At 44.4% G+C, this 22705-nt stretch overlaps 1 protein-coding gene across 1 annotated transcript in view; it reads left to right on the top strand.

Moving 5' to 3' along the window:
- The first annotated feature begins 2689 nt into the window (after positions 1-2689).
- ERP44 (endoplasmic reticulum protein 44) overlaps positions 2690-22705 on the top strand; it is a 115552-nt gene continuing 95536 nt past the window's right edge. The window contains exon 1 of the mRNA XM_085851007.1: positions 2690-2817. Coding sequence (XP_085707133.1) covers positions 2770-2817 — 48 coding nt within the window. The 5' untranslated portion in view covers positions 2690-2769. The remainder of the gene's footprint in view (positions 2818-22705) is intronic.

A 22705-nucleotide genomic window follows, 5' to 3' on the forward strand; every position in this document is an offset into this window, starting at 1 on the left:
CTCGGAAAGGCCGCCATTCGCGCTCGTGGCTCGATGCGTTTGGCACCAATCGCCGAACGGGCCCTACACAGCCCGACGTTCAGTGTTCACTAGTGGTGCGGTTGCTGGTTGTGAAGGAGAAAGGCGAAGGTGGTGGAGTTGTTCGGGGGCGTTGTTGAGCGTTGTTAGAGAATGGCGGGTGAGGTGATGCTTGCGGGGTTGGGTTCTGGAGGTGAAGGTAGTGGCGGTTTGGTGGAGTTGTTCGGGGGCGTTATTGATGGTGGCGATTTGGTTTTTGGGGTGGTGTTTGAGTTGTTGGCGGCTTAATGGTCAAAAATAACAAAAGCGAAAGAAAAATGGCTAACTCAAAGCGTCGCAGCCCGGATGAATCACACATATTCCCTCTTTACAACGGGTTTGGGCTAACTACACATGAACTTACCGATATATCTCACCTGAGGACTCTTTATGGTGTAATGCGAATTTCCACAACCGTAACAATATATATATATATATATATATATATATATATATATATATATATATATATATATATATATATATATATATATATATATATATATATATATATATATATGTATTGTTACGAATTTGGAAGCCTTGTGCACACAAACAGACAGCCGTCCCCCTACAGCTCAGTTATATCAGTAAGTGTGTGTTTTTAGTTTGCGTCCCGTCCCTTGTTTAATGGGTAATTAAATGTTCATGCGCTGCGAAAGTTATTTTGATAGTTAGGATTTGAATTACATCCATAAATCTTCTGCAACAACACCAGCATCATCCTCACCTTCACCTTGCCATGGTGCCTGTGGTGGGCGGAGTTCAATGAGCAGCCTCGCGGCGGCTCTCGCCCAATCAGGGAGATGAGAGTGAGCTCCCCGGCGGTCGGCCAATGAGCACAGCCCATGGAGGATAATATTCGTCTGCCTGTTTGGGAGGCGGTCCACCACGACGGCCGTCACGCCCCCCCCCCCCCCCAGTCCAATCAACGGACTTGGTGCCCGTTTTGGCCAATGACAGAGGCGATGAGTGCATTTGGCTCGCCAAAACCGTCGAGTGAGGGAGAGCGGGTAGCGAGGAGGCATCCCCTCCCCCCCTGGACAAATGCGAAGAAGGTTGCGGCGCGATCGGACAGGGGGAGAGTTTTGGTTGTTGGGACGAGCACAAGAAGAAGGATAATTGCGTTTGGTCCGCTGAAGCGCTGAACGCATCTCTCGACGCTGATCGCATCTCGCTGGCGCCTGGTTCTTCTGATTGCATCTCGACGCTGGTTTGGTTCGCTCGTCTCAGCCAAACCGCACGAGGCGGGAAGGTCCATGTCCTTCTGGGTCCTATGTATGTGTGTGTGTGTGTGTGTGTGTGTGTGTGTGTGTGTGTGTGTGTGTGTGTGTGTGTGTGTGTGTGTGTGTGTGTGTGTGTGTGTGTGTGTGTATTTGTGGGCCAATCTGTAAGTAGAAATCGCTAAGTGCTTGCTCTTTGTACATTGCATGACTATATTCGGTGTTAATTCTGCTCTGTGTTTCCCCTTTCCCTATTGTAAATAAATCCCCTGTTAAATGTATCAGCTCGTTTCTGTGTTTTCTTTATTGGTTTAACACGGTTAAGCGCGTTGGGGAATTAAAAAGGCCGTTATTGCCGTAGTTGTGCATTTGGACCGACGGGGCCTCGGTAACCATCCGCTTGGGTTACGCACGGGTTGAGCATGGAAACGACTCGTCTTGTTCGAGTTCCGTCGAGGGTGTGAATAATCGGTAGCTCGCCACGTGGGCCTCTAGATATTTTGAAGTTTGGCAAATAACCCTGGACCACGTGGTTGATTTATTGACGATTCATGGTCCTGTGAGGGACCCGTACCCTCGGAGTTTTCTGAAAGGTACGATCGAGATTCCGGGTGTTCCACCTAGCGGCCCTGCTTGCTGCCGACGCCCGGCGCTACAACAATATATATATATATATATATATATATATATATATATATATATATATATATATATATATATATATATATATAATCGGTATACCTCATCATTCCTGGTGTTGGCTTGGGATCCTGGAGTCCTAAGTTTGAATCCTGCTCGGCTGTTGAATTAATACCAGGTGGGGTTGACTCAGCCTGTCATCCTTCCGAGGTTGGTAAAATGAGAGCCAGTTTGCTGGTATCCTGTGTCAGAGTGGTGACCCATCCAGGATTGTGCCCAAGAGACTGCTGAGGCAGCACCAACGCTCTGCACAGAGTATGGTCCCAATGGATGGATGGATGTGTGATCAGTCCACATGAGATAAGTGAATATGATTTTTTGATGACGCTGCGGTGTTTCTGGTGAGATTATTTTATTCCATTTATAAAAAAAAAACTTTTGAATGACACTCCAAACCACCAGCCTCCATTTCTAGATGCTGATGCACATGGGAGTGTTTTTGCCACTCGACATGAGAGGCCTCAAGGCCCTTTTTGTCGCGTGGAATCAATTCAGAATAAAAAAAGTCTCTCAGACTTTCATTTCGACGTTTTAAGCGGTGTATTGGTCCGCGTCGTTGCACGCGTCACTTTTACGCTCGCACCGTATATCGCCATTGTGGAGCAAACATTAAACGACAACCGTGAATTGTGCACAGATGTATATATTTTCGTTGTGAAGAGAACTGCCTTCTTGGTTTAATACTAAAAAAAACAATGTTCGCCGGATGTTCCCGTGTTCGGGCTCCTCCGTGACCCGGAAGTCGATCTCCAGCTGAGCAGGCGGAGCTGTCGGACCGGTGTCTCGTATCATGGACTTGATACTACAGCTCTGCCAGCTCCGGTTTTTCATCTTGCTCGTAAGTTAGGGTATAAATGTTGTTGAGGTCCCCCAAAAAAGCTGCGCAATAATATGTGGTGTTAGAATTACAGCACGTCGCACTTCCTTTCCTCGTTACACTCGCACCCAATGACGGTTGTTATGGTGATGAAGGGATTTAATGTCCTTTCCCCGAGTTCTTTAGTAGTTTCCTTTGAGGTGATTGTTACGATAAGTTCCTTTGTTTGGTGGTTCATTTCCTCGGACCATCACGGAGCCGCCTGTACGAGCCTCGAACCCTCGTTCCTTGGGACCTCGTGAGTAATTATTACCTCCTGGACCCAAAAAGAAGCCTTCGGTCGGCGGAGTCCACCCGGCACCCGTGATGACGGTTTGAACGCTTCTCCCTCTTGGTTTGCGCCGAAACAAACCTTTTTTTTGTTTGATTTATTTATTTCCTTCCTCCCTCGTTGAAAAACTTCCTCTTTCCCGTGTCGTCTGTGACTCGCTGGCACACATGTATTGGTTGTGACGTCAGAGGGGCGTGGAATCCGTCATTCAAGATTCATCAACCCGTGTCCTTAACTCGCGGTACCACTGACTTTCGAAAGGACTGTTCGTCAAAATGTTATGGAATCCACTTCATTACCTGTTGAAACGTACCTGTGTGATGCGTGGAAATTGGTGCGTGTCCAGTGATGAGAGCCAAAGTTGAAACAAATTTGTGAAAAAAATTTTTTTTCCCGTCCAATCTCATCATTCTCTCTTTCTCTCTTTCTCTCTTTCTCTCTTTCTCTCTTTCTCTCTTTCTCTCTTTCTCTCTTTCTCTCTTTCTCTCTTTCTCTCTTTCTCTCTTTCTCTCTTTCTCTCTTTCTCTCTTTCTCTCTTTCTTTCGTAGCCTGTGGCTGCTGGTTGCATCATTGGTTGGGACGCGGCTATGCCGCTGATGCAGTGTCCCCCTTACCAGTACACTGGTGCTCATTTTGCCGACCTTGGAAGGATGATAGGCTGAGTCAACCTCCTGGTGTATATTAATTCAGCGGCCAACGGGGCTTGAACTCAGGACCCTAGGATCCCAAGCCACCACCCTTAACCACTAAGTCAACACCAGGCTTGTCTTGGATCCCAAGCCACCACCCCTAACCACTAAGCCAACACCAGGCTTGTCTTGGATCCCAAGCTGCCACCCTTAACCACTAAGTCAACACCAGGCTTGTCTTGGATCCCAAGCCGCCACTCTTAACCACTGAGTCAACACCAGGCTTGTCTTGGATCCCAAGCCACCACCCCTAACCACTAAGCCAACACCAGGCTTGTCTTGGATCCCAAGCTGCCACCCTTAACCACTAAGTCAACACCAGGCTTGTCTTGGATCCCAAGCCGCCACTCTTAACCACTGAGTCAACACCAGGCTTGTCTTGGATCCCAAGCCACCACCCCTAACCACTAAGCCAACACCAGGCTTGTCTTGGATCCCAAGCTGCCACCCCTAACCACTAAGTCAACACCAGGCTTGTCTTGGATCCCAAGCTGCCACCCCTAACCACTAAGTCAACACCAGGCTTGTCTTGGATCCCAAGCCACCACCCTTAACCACTAAGTCAACACCAGGCTTGTCTTGGATCCCAAGCTGCCACCCTTAACCACTAAGTCAACACCAGGCTTGTCTTGGATCCCAAGCTGCCACCCCTAACCACTAAGTCAACACCAGGCTTGTCTTGGATCCCAAGCTGCCACCCCTAACCACTAAGTCAACACCAGGCTTGTCTTGGATCCCAAGCCACCACCCTTAACCACTAAGTCAACACCAGGCTTGTCTTGGATCCCAAGCTGCCACCCTTAACCACTAAGTCAACACCAGGCTTGTCTTGGGTCCCAAGCCACCACCCTTAACCACTAAGTCAACACCAGGCTTGTCTTGGATCCCAAGCCACCACCCTTAACCACTAAGTCAACACCAGGCTTGTCTTGGATCCCAAGCTGCCACCCCTAACCACTAAGTCAACATCAGGCTTGTCTTGGATCCCAAGCCACCACCCTTAACCACTAAGTCAACACCAGGCTTGTCTTGGATCCCAAGCTGCCACCCCTAACCACTAAGCCAACACCAGGCTTGTCTTGGGTCCCAAGCCACCACCCCTAACCACTAAGCCAACACCAGGCTTGTGTTGGATCCCAAGCCGCCACCCTTAACCACTGAGTCAACACCAGGCTTGTCTTGGATCCCAAGCCACCACCCCTAACCACTAAGCCAACACCAGGCTTGTCTTGGATCCCAAGCCACCACCCCTAACCACTAAGCCAACACCAGGCTGAATCATCTTGTTGAAAGAAGTGGTATCAACTTGAGGAGGGAAATTCTGGCTGGTGCGATTCTTCACTCTTCGAGTTTATTGATGTTGATTAGTTATCTGTGGGTACGTGGTGGTTCCGATTGGTAGGATGTTGTTAGTTACCCAAGGACGTGAAATCGGAACATGTTTAACCTTTTAGGCATGGTGGATGTAAACACACATTATTATTTGACATTGTCTGAAGTCTTCATAATTCTTCTTATCAACCTCTCCCCTTTATCTTTATGTGACGGTAAACTTCTTTTTCATCTTTGATCGAAAACCAAGAAGATTGCATTGCTGGTACTCTTTGCCATCTCTCTCTGTCTTTTTTTTCCATTTTTAGATCCTCGTGGAGGATCTCTAAGTCTTACTCACGTTGTTGTTCTTCATCTTCTTCTTGTGGACTTTTTTTGTTTCACAGCCTACACTTTTCATCGAAACGTCCTGAAACTTGGCGTATATATGTAAAAATACCCCGCGCTGACAGTAACCATCTCCGATTTTGAAAATTCCTCATAGAAAAAAAGTTATGACGTCAAAATATCTCCGCTAATGGAAATCGCTTAAAAAATTATCTCCGAAACTAGGAAACTTATTGAATTCTGTTTGAGGGAATCGAACAGGGCATTAGCAGAGATGAATTACCACACATATGATGCATCACTATGATGTCATATCAATTTTTATGATGTCATTCCTACTTTTTTGACATTTTTTGTTTCACAACCCAGAGTTTTCATCGGATCTTCGTGAAACTTGCCATGTATACGCAGAAAGCCCACGCGCAGGCAGTAACCATCTCCGATTTTGGAAATTCTTCCGAGAAAAAAAGTTGACGTCATAATATCGCCGCTGATGGAAATCGCCTATATACACCATTATCTGGTCGTAGTTGATGAACTGGTCACCCTAAAAAGGCAGAGTTGTTACATGTTTTTCAAAACATCCACTTTCCACTTTGACTACAGAACAGAAAAAAACCACAGATATCTGGATATCTTAATATGAAAAGAAAGGTAATTTTGTCTAGTTTAATGTGGAAAAAATAAAAATAAAAACTATGCAATAGTTTTTGTGTAACAGGCAAATAAGTGATACAAGTCAGGTGTGGAGTAAACAGGCGGATGTGGTGGATGCGGCGGATGTGGTGAGTCAAATTTGGAATAAACTGAATTTATTTCAATCAATAAGCTTTAATCTAATCTATTTTGTTATTTTTTTTTAGGTGAGTAACACTTGGGACTTGCTGTTGCATGATGCAAAATTGATTATTCAACTCGTTATTATTCAGCAAACCCTGACCAATATGTACAAACTCCTAAAAGAGATCTAGTAAATATCTTTGCATAGTTATGTATCTAGCAGATTCTCAGGATTAATTTGGCACTTGAATTGTCCAAAACGGCCAAAGGATAACTGATCCACATCCAGTTTACTCAGAAAGGGTGAATTCGAGATAAACGCGAAAATGTGTTTTCCTTGTAATGCATGATCCATTAAAGTTCATAATTAAAAATACCATATTCACTGTTAATTAGTGGTTTTTGCTAATTTTTTTCACACAAGTGCATGTAGCTTGGTGATGTCTATAAACACAGAGAAAACTGAAAAATTGAATATTTTGACCCTGTAACACAAATGATGACCAGTTCGTGAACTATGACCATCTCTGAAACTAGGCAAGCTTTTTGAATTTTGTTTGCGGGAATCAAGCCAGGCATGAGAACAGATAATTTATCGTAAACCTGATACATCACAATGACGTCATATTCGTTTTTATGACGTCATCATTAAGAGGACGAGGATCTTAGCTCATTTGAGCTTGTTTAAATCCTCTTTTATTCTGTCACATTCATTTCCTCCGCCGCCAAAGGTGGAAGGAGGTTATGTTTTCGACCCTCTCTGATTGTTTGCTTGTTTGTTACTTTGCAAAAAAATTTTTTTGCCAAGTATGTTGGTCTGTCACATTTGTCTGTTTGTCACATGATTGTGGCTACGTTTTCAAGCAACTGTTCTTAATTTTTGTGCGTGCGTGCGTGCGTGCGTGTGTGTGTGTGTGTGGTTCACCGGCCAAGGACAGCAACACTTTATTTTTGGTGAAGATCTGAATCCGGATCTAGGTATTAGAATTTTTTAAGTCATTCTTCACCATTGAGAGATTGGGCCAAAAATGATATATAGCATGACATCGAAAAATTTATGGATGGATTCCAACACAACTAGGTGGACAGGTTTGGAATGCCATGATGAAGAATTGATTAGATTTCGGTGAAGATCCGAATCCAGATCTAGAGACTATAATTATTTATTATTATTTTTAAATGATTCTTCACCATTGAGAGATGGGGCTAAAAACCTTATTGAATGGTCTCAAAAAGTTGTGGATGGATGAAACTTTGTGGACAGGTTGGATGTGTGACGAGGAAGAAGTGATTCCATTTTGGTGAAGATCTGGATCTGGATAAGAGAAGTGATTCTTCACCTTTGAGAGATGGGGCCAAAAACTATATATGGCATGATATTTCAAAAAAAATTGGGCCCAGTATGTTCTACTGGTTCCTTCTGTATTCATTCCTCTCCATCGCATGATATTTATTTCTCTTCACTCACCCCTTGTCTTTTTCATACTTTGCCTGAACAGATCTTCTCCTGATTGTGCCTTTTTTTTTCTTTTCTTCTGGCAACTGTATCATCTGAATAAATGAATATAATGGTTCCTAATAGTTGATTAATTCTGATTGATCTGAGAGCAAGCAGCAATTTATTGTGGAGTATTTCAAAAGTCTGGAATCGTATGGATATTTATTTGACAATTTTATTTAACAATTGCTAAAATTGCGAGCCTTTAAACCTTCAATAACAAATAAATCGACCAATTCTGCAAGATGTTACAGTAAATATAGTACAGGGTGTTTCAAAAGTCTGGAATCGTGGGAAGTATTTGTAAAAAAAGTTTTCGAGACGATACTTTTGAGGTGAATGGGACGTCGTAGACCGATAAAATGGCCCCCACGTAATCCAGATTTCAGGCCACGACTTTTTATACGCCCGATATATATATATATATACATACACACATCTTCTTCTTCTTTCGGCTGCTCCCGTTAGGGGTCGCCACAGCGGATCATCCGTTTGATCCGCAAAGTGATTTGGCACATGTTTTACGCCGGATGCCCTTCCTGACACAACCCTGGTCGCCTCTTACGACACAGGGATATATACATATCGGGGCATATTATGTGATACCGGGCGTCCGTCTGTCTCTGTCTCTCTGTCTGTCTGTCTGTCCGTCCATTCCTGTCCGCACTCGAACTCCCAAAGTTTTCAACTTTCACGTTTCATATTTGGTACATAGGTACAGACTGTGGAGACGGTGTGTCGCGACATACGTTCGTCATCTAAAGTGGTTGCTGTTTTTCATGTAGTAGTACAATTCTGTATATACCTTCTTGTTATACGCCCAATCTATATATCGGAGCGTATTATGTGATACCGTCCGTCTGTTCATCCGTCCGTCCGTTCCTGTCCGCACTCTAACTCCCAAAGTTTTCAACTTTCACGTTTCGTATTTGGTACAGAGGTACAGACTGTGGAGACGGTGTGTCCTGACATACGTTCGTCATCTAAAATGGTTGCTGTTTTCCATGAAGTAGCACAATTCTGTATATACCTTCTTGTTATATTCCATATATATATATATATATATATATATATATATATATATATATATATATATATATATATATATATATATATATATATATATATATATATGGGCGTATCAGGGGTGCAAATTGACGGTCGCCAATGGCGCCTATCTTTTGTGCTGGGCGGGTACACAATACTGCCTTACCTGCCCGGCTGCCGAATCACCGGTGATTCCTGTTATTTTGTACTAGCTTCACTCCTAGTTTTCTCAACAAGAACTACTGTTTTTGTCCGCAGAATTCCGTAGAAATCACCGGTAATTCTGCGGCGGCAATTTTGTCTGTTTTCATCTCGTTCCAAGTCACGCGTGATTCCGCGAGATTTGACGGTTTGGCGCGGTTTGGACGCATTTTCTCATGCCCAGGTTGGTTAAATGAGTGAATATGGGTGAATGAGTGAGTTTCATGGGTGAGGTTAGGTGAATGAGTGAGTTTGATGAGGCTTTTGGGTTAATGAGTGAATTAGATGAATGAGAGTTTGAGTGGTGAGGTTGGGTGAATGAGTGAGTTTGACGGGTGAGATTAGGTGGATGAGTGAGTTTATATGTGATGTTGAGTGGACGGGTACCACCCACACCATTGTCCATCACCCACAACTCCCCCCTCCCATCGTCCATCAGCCACAACCACCCCATCGCCCACAAAAATGCCCCCCCCTCAGCACTACTCACAACCCCCCTGACCCCCCCCATCACCCACACAAAAAAGGTCCCCCCCCCCATCACCCACAACCTCCTCCTCCCTGCATCCCCCCACCCTCATCCTACTCATGAAACTCACTCATCCATCCATCCAACTCACTCATCCACCCAACTTCCTCCACCAAACTCACTCATTCTGCAGACCTCCTCCATTAAACTCACTCATCCAACCAACCTCAACCATCAAATTTAACATTCATCTGCCCAACCTCCTCCATCAAACTCACTCATTCACCAAATCTCCTACATGAAACTCACTCATCCAACTAACCTCACTCATCCAACCAACCTCACTCATCCAACCAACCTCACTCATCCAACCAACTCACTCATCCAACCAACCTCACTCATCCAACCAACCTCACTCATCCAACCAACCTCACTCATCCAACCAACCTCACTCATCCAACCAACCTCACTCATCCAACCAACCTCACTCATCCAACCAACCTCACTCATCCAACTCACTCATGTGAGTATATTAAAAGTGTTTGATATCAAATATGTGACTTTTGTCTATTTTATCGGGCCGGTAGAAATTCTGCTGGGCCGGTAACTTTTTCTAGTCACCGACCCTGCTGGCCGGTGGATAAAAATGTTAATTTGCACCCCTGCGTATTACGTGATACCGGTCGTCCGTCCGTCCGTTCCTGTCCGCACTCTAACTCCCAAAGTTTTCAACTTTCACGTTTCATATTTGGTACATCGGTACAGACTGTGGAGACAGTGTGTCACGTCATACGTTCGCTATCTAAAGTGGTTGCCATGGCAACCAGGATGCTGTTTTCCATGTAGTTGCACAATTATGTATATACCTTCTTGTTGGGGTGTATATTGTGCTCACTTGCGCTCTTTTTTTTTATTTTTTTTATTTTTTTTTATTTTTTTTTTTGGAGTCCACCTGCAATCAGTGGTTTATACCACGGACCACGTACCTCTGAACATCTAAAGAATGAAATCGCAAACGAATGTGCTAAAATCAGTGTGCCGATGTCAAAAAGCGTTCAAAAGAAACCACCGTACAACAATGCATACAGTATGTTTCAGACTGCCTGAAACTCTTGATATGAAACCGATTCAAACTGCCTGTTGTGACGTGCATACACACATGAAGTGGTGTATTTGCAAATAGTTAGGTACCGACAGAGCCGGATTTATGTGTTGCGGGTCCTGGGCCCTAGAAGTACGCAGGGCCCTCTCAGGGCCGCAGCCATTTTTACTTCATATATGCTTATAAAAGTATTCTTATATAAATGCACCAACCTAGGCTGGGCAAAAGAAAAAACCACGGTTTATGTGTAAAAACATGTATTTCAGAAACTACTAGTAACAAAAGTTTATATACAAGAAACACCACAATGGATGAAAACAACAGAACAGAGAAAATAATGGCAAAACCAAAACGTGATGGTATCATCTCAAATCTCAATGTAAAAAGTTTTTTGTCGTTTTTGCAGATATTATTGCATTATTGCACACTTTGGGGGTAATTGCTCCAATATATTTGCGAGATGTTAAAAACCTACAGAATCTTTTAGCTTCTTCCTGGCTTTGATTCGCGCAAAGTCCTCGATTGTTTCGCGTGTGCTTACTCTCCTGAATAGTTCGTGTTCAGCACTCAGTATGGCCAGCGATGCCAAATGATCTTGGCCGATCGTATTACGCAGATAGTTGTTGATCCTTTTCAATTTTGAGAATGATCGTTCTCCCATACAGTTCGTGACAAACATTGACAGGTATGCCCGCAAAGCTATCTCCACGTTGGCGAACGCTGCCACCATATCGTAGTTGTGGATTGTGGAAAACATAGTAGTTTCAGACAATTTTTCCGAGTCTTCTGTCTGCATCGTCTTGAGAAATACCTGGAAATGTACAATTTCCGAAACCAGAGAAGGTTCCAGGTCGTTCGGGTAACTCTTGACCAGGTCTGCAGCGGAGTCGCGGAGCTTATCCGTCTGCATGGTCGTTATTTCTGAAAAGAATGGGAAACGTTGATGGAGTGTTCCATAGGCCTTGAGGTGATCTCCTAGTGACGTTGTTAGCTGATCAATGATGGGTATGTAGGATGTGGTCCTGAATCTCTCTCTGGGTGATAACTGGGTGTCATCGGCGCTGTCTACTTCATCATGATGTCGCTTCCTCCTTCGAACACGTCGCCGATCGTCTTCGTACTTGCTGTGACCACATTTATCAATAGCAATATGTTCAAAGTCGTCGAACCGTTCCCGTAGGTCCTGTACGAACTCTCTCAGTGATTCGAGTAGTTTCACTGCCGTGTTCAAATCGAGCCCCGGCTTCTGTAACTGCTGACTTGTCGCGTTGAACCTCTTTAGAATTTCCTGCCATGTTACTAGCAGAATCACCGTCTCAAGTTTTTCCAATTCCTTCAGAATAGCAGATGCCTCATTTTTGGCTTCTGCGTTTAGATGTTCATCCATTGCAAGATCGTCAAGTACCGTGATATTTTGCTGTAATCCATTGGCCAGTGCTTCTACAGCATCTGCACGGGCCGACCACCGTGTATCTGACAAGCACTTGACGACTGGCATGTGTTTCAGTGCATCGCGATGTTTGCGCCAATGATAGGTTGACTTCACGAGATAAACATACAGCCGTTGAATAATACCAAACAGAGTCACAGCATCCGTGCAGCACTCAGCAGCACACGTCCCGATGAGGTTGAGAGAATGAGCCATGCAAGGAACAAACTCTGCGAATTCGCAATGACTTTTTAGGTGCGCCTGGATGCCGCGGTATTTTCCAGACATGTTGCTGGCGTTGTCGTACGATTGACCGCGACAGTCAGAGATCAGAATTTTGTTCATTTGGAGAAAATCAAGAACTACGTCTGCGATCGCCTTTCCGGTATGATTCAATAAGGGCACGAATGTCAAACGCTCTACTGGCCCCTCTGGCAACACGTAGCGGATGGTTAGACATAGCTGGTCAGTGTGCGACACGTCCGGAGTGGAGTCCACTGATATGGAGTAATATTTGGCCCTCCGAACTTCCGCTACAATGGCACTCAGAACTTTTCTACCCAACACATTGATTAGTTCGTTACATACTGTCGATGAGAGGTAGTTTACGTTACTGCTCCCTTTGTTGGCATGTTTATGGATATGTGCCGCAAGGAAAGTGTTGTACTTGCTCAGAAGCTCCATCCCTCCCAGGTAATTTCCGTTATGTACCGAACCGATCATCTCGTCACCTCAGATGGGCAGACCATGTTCACATAGAAACATGAGGACATCCACACACCGTCGTAGCACTTCGTGCCAGTAGTGCTGTTCTGACTCGTACTGACGAACTCGTCCAGCGTTAACGCGGCCTTGCAATGATTTTCTGCTGGCCAGGCTCGACATTGCCTGTTTATGCTGATCTGAATTACTGTGTCCTTCTGTCGACTCCCTAGCGTGTGTCCAATCTTGGAACCGGGATGTAAACCGACTTTTAGTGTCTGACATGGGTGACATCAGACGGCAAATAAAACAGGACAGACGGCCGGTCTCTTCAGGATAGCACAGCCAACTGAGATCGATTTCTTCTCCAGATAACGTGTTTTCTACTGAACAAATTTTTTTGTACAATGACGAGTTTTATTTCCATCACGGACAGCGGAGTTCTTGTAGTCACTGTCTACATTACGACATTGTGCACTACCCTTCTGGACCCAGTAGTTTCGGAACTTCTCTGGTAGCTGGTCTGGCCAAAGGCCAATGTCTTTTTCATAATCTTCAGCCGTTTCGCTGTCGACTTCTGAACCACATTCTGAAGCAGAATCGTTTGAGTTTTTATCACCGCTAGCATCAGCAGCACTGAAACAAGGAGCAGGGCCAACAGCAGATAATGCTGACGTAGTCGTAGCTATGTTTCCCTTCGCGTTGTTATCCTGTTCATTGTATAACCCGACTGTGGCTGTTGTAATTTTGAGTAGCTTGTTCCGTTCGCTTTCGGCTGCTATGCTTTCCTTCCGCTTGGCGCACCAGACTGGTATTTTCTTCCTCGATCACGTTCACGTTCCACCATGGCTCAACCAGGTCCACACAAAGGCAGTTCCTACAATAGAAAGCAATATTTCAGCAGTTGACACCTAACACACCTTTCTAATAATAATAACAATAATAATCGAGATATATTAACGTGGATTGATAAGAAGCCTAGGGCTTGTCGAGTATCTCTCCACGGCTCAGATTATTATTGCGAGGTGTGTCTCTCTGGTGGAGGAAACCGGAGAACCCAGAGGAAACCACCGTGTCTCGGCCATGACACGTGATTTACATATGCCACCGGTAGGATTCGAACCCACTCCGCTGAATCCACATAGAGGTGACCAGCCAGCAACCTCACCACTCTGCCACCGAGACACACCTTATAAATATAATAAAATATTATCCGGTGTGTAAACTTGAATTACACAATTATAGTATAACCACCCCAGCAGTACGCCTGCGCAGTACATAGCAAACATAGATTCAGGGCGGGCGTGTAATTTTGCAAAAATGAAATCGAGACGGCCATAGCTTGCTGGGATTGGGAAAACCCTCACTTTTTTCGTGTGACCTATTTCTGTGGTAGGCCTTAAGATTGTGCTCTTATGATCAGTGGAAAGGAAAAAAAAAAGTAAGTTCAAAGATTTAAAATAAATGATAAACATAACCAAACAGATGCCAAATTAACAGGGATATTGAGTATTTGTTTCGTGATTCACTGACCATTTACACAAACGAACTAGATTTTTTTTCACAAACAAACAAAAGGGGGGAAATAGCAGAATTTCTTGTAATCTTTGCGTTTGCGCGGGGCCCCGGGCCGTGGCCCTGTGGGCCCTGCCCTAAATCCGGCCCTGGGTACTGACTGGAGCCCTGCAAAAGGGTCGGTCTGTGACGTCATCGCCAGATATACCGTTGCATCGAGTTTTAACATGACACGAACCATTGCAGTCCCCAAAAATGTCTTTTTTTTTTTTTTAACAGTTTACTTTTTCAGGAACATGTTGCACAGTGATTTATTTATTTATTTATTTTTTTTTTTTTTTGTATACCTTGGTCGAGGCTCGTATGAGAGCTAACACACAACTCACAGCAAGGAGGCATGAGGCAAGAGGGGCGGGAGTGGAAGGGACAAAACAGTGGGGAACAGACACATTAGGTGAACTGTGGAAGGGAGAGGGATGGGGATGGGACAGGGAACATGGCGAAGAGAAGATGGACATTTCAGGGACTTTCAGGAAGGAAAGCAGGAGAAATGAAGGAAGTAGGCTTGGGTGGATTATCGGGGGTAGAAAAGATCGAGGATTTGGATGGGGGAAGATAAGAGGTGGTGGTGAACAGCTGTTTTGAAAGCCTGCAGGGAAGAATGGGAAAGAATAGAGTGAGGAAGTTTATTCCAAAGGCGGGAAAAAGAGGAATGAAAGAGTGAAGATGAGCAGTGATTCGTGATTTTGGTAGTTTTACCAGAAGGGGGTTGTTGGCGGACCTTGAGCGCCCTGTGGAAATGTGGTGGGGACAAATCGCAGAGAGAGCAGGGGGGGCAAGGCTGGAGAGGAGTCGGTAGAAGACAGAAAGACCACCGACCAACCTGCGGTGATTGAGTGAGAGGCCCAAAGACTCAGCTTCATTGCGGGAGATGCCGATGATCTTAAATGCCCTGGTTTCGACAGCGTGAAGCCGAGAAAGGTGGGAGGCAGGAGCACCAGCCCAGAGGGGAGAGCAGTACTCCATCAGGCTACGGACAAAAGCTTTGTAAGTGGTCAGGAGCTCAAGAGGGCCGAGGAAGGACTTAGCACGACGGAGGATTCCCAGTCGGCGACTGGCTTTTGAGGCGAGGTTGGAAATGTGACTTTCCCAGGAAAGGTCATGGCAGATAGTGAGACCTAGAAGCTTGAAGGAAAACACTTCTTCCAGAGGATTGTTGAGAAAGTGGATGGGGGGGTTTTGTAAACGGTCCTTTCGAAGAGACATAGTGAGAGTGTGAGATTTGTCTGGATTGAAAGACATGTTCCACGTGTTGGACCAGTTTGTGATTTTATCCAGATCTGCAGTGAGCGAAGAAGCTGCTGCTTGCCGGTCTGAGGGATGACAGATCGTACGGCAGAGGGTGGAGTCGTCGGCAAAGAGAAATAGAGGATTTTCCAGAGAGTCTGAGAGATCATTGATGAAAACCAGAAAAAGAACAGGGCCCAGAACGCTACCTTGAGGAACTCCAGCCTGCACAGGAAGAGGGGATGAAAGAACTCCATTTAGGGCCACACGTTGACTGCGACAGGAGAGGAAGTCTGCGAGCCATGAGTGGAGATGGCCTTGAATACCATGGGAAGAGAGTTTGGTGAGTAGGGCAGGGTGCCAGACTGTGTCAAAAGCACGTGATATGTCCAGAGATACGGCTCGGATTTCCTGTCTGGCATTGAGGACCTCCATCCATTGATGGGAGAGCAGAAGCAGCATATCCAGGGTAGAGTGACCTGGTCTGAAACCAAATTGATGATTGGAAATCAAGCCATTGGAGAAGAGGAAGGATTTCATGTCTGAAGCGATGATGGATTCCATCACCTTGCTGATGATTGGGAGAAGGCTGATTGGTCTGTAGTTACAGGGATCTGTTTTTGCACCTTTTTTATGCAGGGCAGTGATGTTAGCAGATTTCCAAGCAGATGGCAGATGACCATGGGCAATTGAGAGGGTGAATAGAACAGAGAGAGGGTGAGCAAGAGCAGAAGAGCAGGCTTTGAGGACACGTGGGCTGATGCCGTCTGGACCGGTTGCAGAATCTGACTCGAGGTTTGAAAGCAAGCTCTCCACCTTGTCAGGAGAAAAGGATACAGAGTCCAGGAACAGTTGGGTGCAACTGGGTAAAGTGGGTAGAGATAGTGATGGGTTTAGGACACAATTTAGGTGATGTGAGCTTTCGACCATATGGGTTCCAAAAGTTTCTTTCTCTGAGATTTTCAACATGCACTCCGGTTTGATCTATCGTAAGACATTTGGTACGAACGCCATTCATTTGGAATTCCCAATAGCTCAGACATGAAACGTGAAAAGTTGTCAATTTCCGCACACACACAACATGACGCCCGAGTTTTCCATCTTTGCGGCACGTCCGTGGATACGTCTCATTTTTCCTCTTTCACACATCTGTGTTCGACTTTCTTTTCAACTGAACAATGTTATATTTTTGTTTGTGTTTTTTCAGTGGCCTTCATTACTGGGTGTTGCCATATTTAAAATTCAGTGCATTATGGGATATCTTAATGCAACATTGCATATATACAGGGTGGCCTGAAATTCACTTTACCTCTTCCCAGTGAAGCATTGTTCTTGAACTCTTTCAATATACAGGTTTTATTGTACAGTACTTACAATAATTAATTTGTCATTGTATCTGTATATGCTCCATCATTCTTCTTCGTCAGTGTTTCCGCATACCATAGCGGGCGAGGGGGCGAGGGCAGAGGGGAAGGGACGGAGGGAAGTGCGAGAAATTTATCAGGGGTAAAGTAACTTTCGTGCTATCCTGTGTATGTATGTATGTATGTATGTATATATATATATATATATATATATATATATATATATATATATATATGTGTATATGTGTATATGTATATGTATGTATATATATATATATATATATATATATATATATATATATATATATATATATATATATATATATATATATATACATGTTCTGAAAAACAATTATTTTATGAGAAGAAATTGTTTGGTTGTAATGCATCAACTTGCTTTTAAAACCTTTCCACTGAACGTTTACTGTAGGAAGCACACTGACATAGCAGCCACGACACCACTTGATTTTTTTTATCTTCATGAAGAAAAACTCATCAGAGCATCGTAGAAGTAGGTAAATAAATCTTGTTATCCTTTTAATGGCAACAATTGTTCCTACGTTCTTGTGGGCTTGGCTGAGGGAAGTTTTTTTTTTTTTTTTTTTTTTTTTTTTTTGGCACAAGTCTTTCACGAACTGGCTGGCTAGGCCTGACACTCGACTCGTTCTGGCAGGAATTTGTAATTTGTTCAGTGTGCCAGTGATAGCTTGCCTACTCTTTGCGAAGGACACCGTAGGATCTTTAACGTCCAGGAACTAATGCTGACCGACCTGTTTAACGTCCATCCAAGGGACGGGAACACGCATTGAAAAATCACCCTGCAGGTGAAACACAGAAATGACAGTTTATAGCTGGGTCTTGATTTAAACTCAGGCCAGGCAGCTTAGAGACGAGTGTGCGTGCCTCCAGGGGGACATTCCATGTCTAATGTACACACGCTCCTGACACTAATACCTCATTTCCTCCCCATATGTTGGTCATTTATTCACTTGGGTGAAAAAAACTCAAAATACCAACTTTTAGACCTGTGGGCCCATCGGGGCCCATTTTAGGCACCCTCGGCTGCCCCACAATCATCCAGAGGCCATATCACAGGTTGTCGTGGTCCGATTTGGCTGATCTTGGTATCAAAATGCTCGTAAAAGCGAGATCTTTCGAATCGCGTTAAGTAAAATCACTCCGAAACAGTAATTCAAAAAGTTATAGTTTGGGGCGCCCTTTGACCTTGGGCTCCTGCTCCCCAGCCAAACCTATGGTCCCGATTTTTTTCGTGTGAGAATACCCCTTCATATACTCCAACACCTCAGCATAAATGAAAATGGGATCTCAATGGGTTCAAGTGTGATGATGGTTTTATTGTTCGGGGACTCGGTTCGGGGACTCGGTCACGGTTCGGGGTTCGGGGACTCGGGTGCTGGACACACAATACGCCACAATACATAGCACAATATTTGAACACAAGATTTCCAATACACTATATCAGTATATTGTACATAAATTTTCCACATGCACACGCAGGAACTGGAAGCAATACTAGTATGAGCAAGAGTTTTTCCTAGCATATTTTAGTCAAGATTTTTTGCCAACCAATGTTTAATTAACCTCCGCCGTCGAAGATCGGAGGTTACTGTTTTCACCCCTTTCTGTTTGTTTGTTTGTTTGTTAACAGTATTACGGAAAAACTCCTCGACGGATTTCGACGAAACTTGGTGGGGGGGTTAGGTCTGGTCCAAGGATCATGCCATTAGATTTTGGACTTGGTCCAAAGTCCATTATGGCCGCTATGGCGGCCATTTTGAAAAAATATTTGAATTTTTGTTTTTGCATTTCTACATGTTTTAAGTGATTTCCAACCCCCCCCCCCCCCCAAAAAAAAAAATTTGTTGGAGAAAACAAAAAATAGAATTTTTGCAACTTTTTTTTCAAAAAAATTTCGATTTTATATTTTTGGCATTTCTACATGCGCATCAATCTAGTTTAGTTTGTTCAATCGTGGTTCAGTAGAGTCTGATCCGTTTTGACCTACAATGAATAGGATATCAGGTTCACTTAAGTGACCCAACAGTATTGACGGCAGAGGTTTTGCACTCCACCGAGTGCTCCGCCTCTAGTTTGACAGCTGTGTTTCTTTTTTACTGATTGTGTAGGTTCTACGGAAAGAAGTATATCAGAAATGTCTAAAATGCAGTGATCTTCAATGTCAGGAAAAAAAGAAACTATTTGCTGGCCCGTTTGGATGAAGAAAATTCACTTTCACTTCATGAGTGTCCTGAAAGGCTTCCATGATGCAGGCAAGCCACCATTTTCCATCATAGTGCACTGTGACATAACCTGAGAGTTTCCCATTAAAAGTTGGTGTAGATTTTGAAATAGCTGACTCGATACGGGGTTCCTTGCTAAGGCTGAATTTGCGTACTTGAAGAGCAGTTTCAGAAATAGGGATGAAAGCATGACGTTTTTGAGTTCCAGCTATGGTTTTGGCCGTTTTTAACCTTTCTTCCAGATTTCGTTCTTCCTCGTCATACGCCTCTTGGATCCCGTAACCGAACTTCATTTCATTCAAACCATCTTCAGCAAAGGCGAAAATATCTTTTGGAGAAATAATTTGACTGTCGTAAGGTCGACGCAGGCTCTCACGTGTTTATTCTCTTTTGACTACCTCCCACGCCATCTGAAGGGCCCTTGCCATGACTTGTGGCAAAAAATGCCATTCTGCATCAATACCATACTCTGATTTGTGACGACATAGGTTTATTAAGGCTTTGCAATTCTTATATTGGCCAGCACAACAATCTGAGAAATAGTAAAGTTTCTTTACATTTCCAAAGCTAGATTTCAAGTGTTCAATGAGCATTCTGATATAACGTGAACGAATCGTGGTTTAATTTGCCATCGTCCGATTTGAAATAGTAAACCCAGGGGTGAATTGTCGCTTGAGAGCAGTTCCAATGGAATCCTAGGTTGGACTGCATCCTGTACTACAAACGAATAGTTCTCTGAGAAGTCTCCAATAATGACAAATTCTCCTTCACCGATTTCGTCTTTCTTATTTTTCAGAAACTGAGATTGGGCCTTTGCAATGAAGTCGTGTCTCACTAATTTCACCGCACGTTCACAGAATTGATTAATGAATTCTTCCAAAGGCAGGACCATGGAGCTCAGTTCAGATCTGTCGGTGGATGTCCACCGTTTAAACTGAATTTCATCAATATTCTCTAGTTCATAAGCACTCAGTAGCTCGGTTTTGAAGTCTTCAATTGATGGGCAACTTTCACAAGTTCTGAAATAACATGCCGGTTGTGGTGGGTTACAAACTATGCATGCCATCACATGATGATAGCTAGGAAGTTCGTCTGTCTGTGGCATTTTGGAACCAAACATCATGAGTTTCACATTTTGATGTATCGTACATACACATACACTGTGTGTACCGCCTGAACCGGCCAGGACACACTCCAAGGGACGGAGCATGGTGAACTTCGCGAATCCAACTTTCAAGCCAGGGTTCTTCTCTTTGAATTTCTGAAACAGTTCCTTGAGATTGTTTAGTACCAGGCGCTTTTGAATTTTGTCTTTTCCATGTTCATTCCTGACCACCACACAGTCCTTTTTTCCCGGCATTATTCGGCTGATATGACTTCATCACTTCGGTAAAATTCGGTTATGGTGGATTTCACTTCGTCAGGCAATATTTTACCCTGTTTGGGATTTGGAGACGATAGCATACCATTTTCTTTCTATAAATTTTTGGCTTGCACAGCCATTCTTTGGGAGCAACTGAATTCACTCATCATCCCTCTGATGCTCATATTCCTATCAAATATTGTCAGTATACGTATTTGCTCTGAACGGCTCGAAACAGCGTATTTTTCTTTCAGGCTTTTGATCACCTCTGGCATGCAGTTTTCATCACATTTTGACGCTGTATTTTGTATTTTCTCCGCAGTGCTTGGTCCAGCAATCAGTTCTAATTTCTTTCACACAGAATCTTCCACTTTACTTCGCTTTTCAGAAACGTACCCTGGGTTCATTTCTGCCTTTCGTTTGTCGAATGGGCTTTCCCCTATCATCGATAATGACTGGTTTAATAGGTCAACTTCTTCTTCTCGCTGAAAAACCTCCTCGTCCTCATCTGTCGAAATAAATTCTGCAATGCCTTCAATAGTACCTTCTGATGATAATTTCGAACTGGTCGAAAGATGATTCTTCAATACGCTCTGGTGATATGACAACTGAGAGAGTTTTTTTTCTGCACGAAGTACAAAGTCTGTCATCTTTTTTCACTTTTGAAGAAAATTTCATCAGCATATCATTTGACACATTGCAAAGATCTTTTCGTTGTTTCGTTTTATGGCAGCTGAACGGATCGCAACAGTATTTTCGGAACTCCTTTCGATCTTCAGTCGCCATGCTTACTACAAAATATGCAAAAGCTGAGATTATCCAATTTATAACTTAATTCGATGATGGTTATGCAAAAAATGTACACTTAAAAATCAATAGACACAATAAGCAGAATAATTTTTCACAAATGATGCAATATATATATATATATATATATATATATATATATATTGTTGTGGTTCTCGCCGCATCGGCGTGCGGGTGACCGCTTTTAGCTAATTCGCGGCCGCACGTGCCCACCGACCGTGGCAATCCAGTCGTAACTTCCGGATCAACGCCGAAATCCAGCTACGGGTGTGTTTTTAACCACACTGTAGATCAGCCAACTTTTCTGTCCACGTACTACAGGGTTGATCGCCGAATTGTCGATGTACCTAATTATTCGCGCAGACAGAAATACCGGGGAGTTACACCTCAACGGAGCCTGCATGAAAACGAGCCGCTTTTAAGCAGCTCGTTCTGTTTGCGATTTGCCGAGCAGTTTTATATCACCAAGCCCCGTCGGATCCGATTACTTTATCGGTGTTAAAAACCAGCTAATATTCTGAACGCAATCATGGCTGTTCAATGGAGGAAGGGACGCAATGAGCAGGTGAATATTCAAACAAAGGGTACATTTATGTAGAACACATGCACGCATGCAGTCAAGGCAATGAATGGGGGTAGGGACAAGATGCGAGCAAACAAGAATTGCAGCCGTTCTATTTATTATTTGCACAATCACTTAGTCAGTTCACTACTTAAGGACAAGGCGCCACAACTTCCATGCAGAGAAAACCCCAGGAAAGGAAAGGGTAGAACAGGACCCGTAGGTAGGGTAGAACAGGACCCAGGTTACCTGCCACTCTCGTGGTGACTCGCTGGACGACCCTCGATGTCTCGCCGTCAACACGGCAGCTGGTGTGATGGCGACTCGGTTGGTCCGGGCCTCGCCGTGCGGCCTTGTTGATCGGGCCTAGCCGACGACGCCTCAGAGGAGCGAATAGGCCTTGCTCTTTTAGAGTTGATGCTCTTTTAAGAGCCCGCCCACTCCTCAGCGTCGCTCGGACCGTCCCGGGGCTCGATCACCTCGGACCGCTATGTCGCTGTCTGGCGACTTCTCGCCGGCTGCCTCCACTGACCAATAGCCCTGCACTGGACTCGAACCTCTCCCGGACTCCAAGCTCCGCTGCGCTCCGACGAACAACAGTCCTGCACCGGACTCGAACCTCTCCCAGACTCCAAGCTCCGCTGTGCTCCGACGAGCAACAGCCCTGCACTGGACTCGAACCTCTCCCGGACTCCAAGCTCCGCTGCGCTCCGACGAGCAACAGCCCTGCACTGGACTCGAACTGGAACTGGCGCTCTCCACCCCGACTCCGAACGAACTGCACTCGACTTCGAACCCAGACTCCAGCTCGACTCCAGCTCTACTCCGCTCGACTGCCGGCTT

Source organism: Eptatretus burgeri, chromosome 13 (genome assembly GCF_056783735.1).
Source record: "Eptatretus burgeri isolate ZD-2024b chromosome 13, Ebu_testis_v1, whole genome shotgun sequence".
Classification (NCBI taxonomy): domain Eukaryota; kingdom Metazoa; phylum Chordata; class Myxini; order Myxiniformes; family Myxinidae; genus Eptatretus; species Eptatretus burgeri.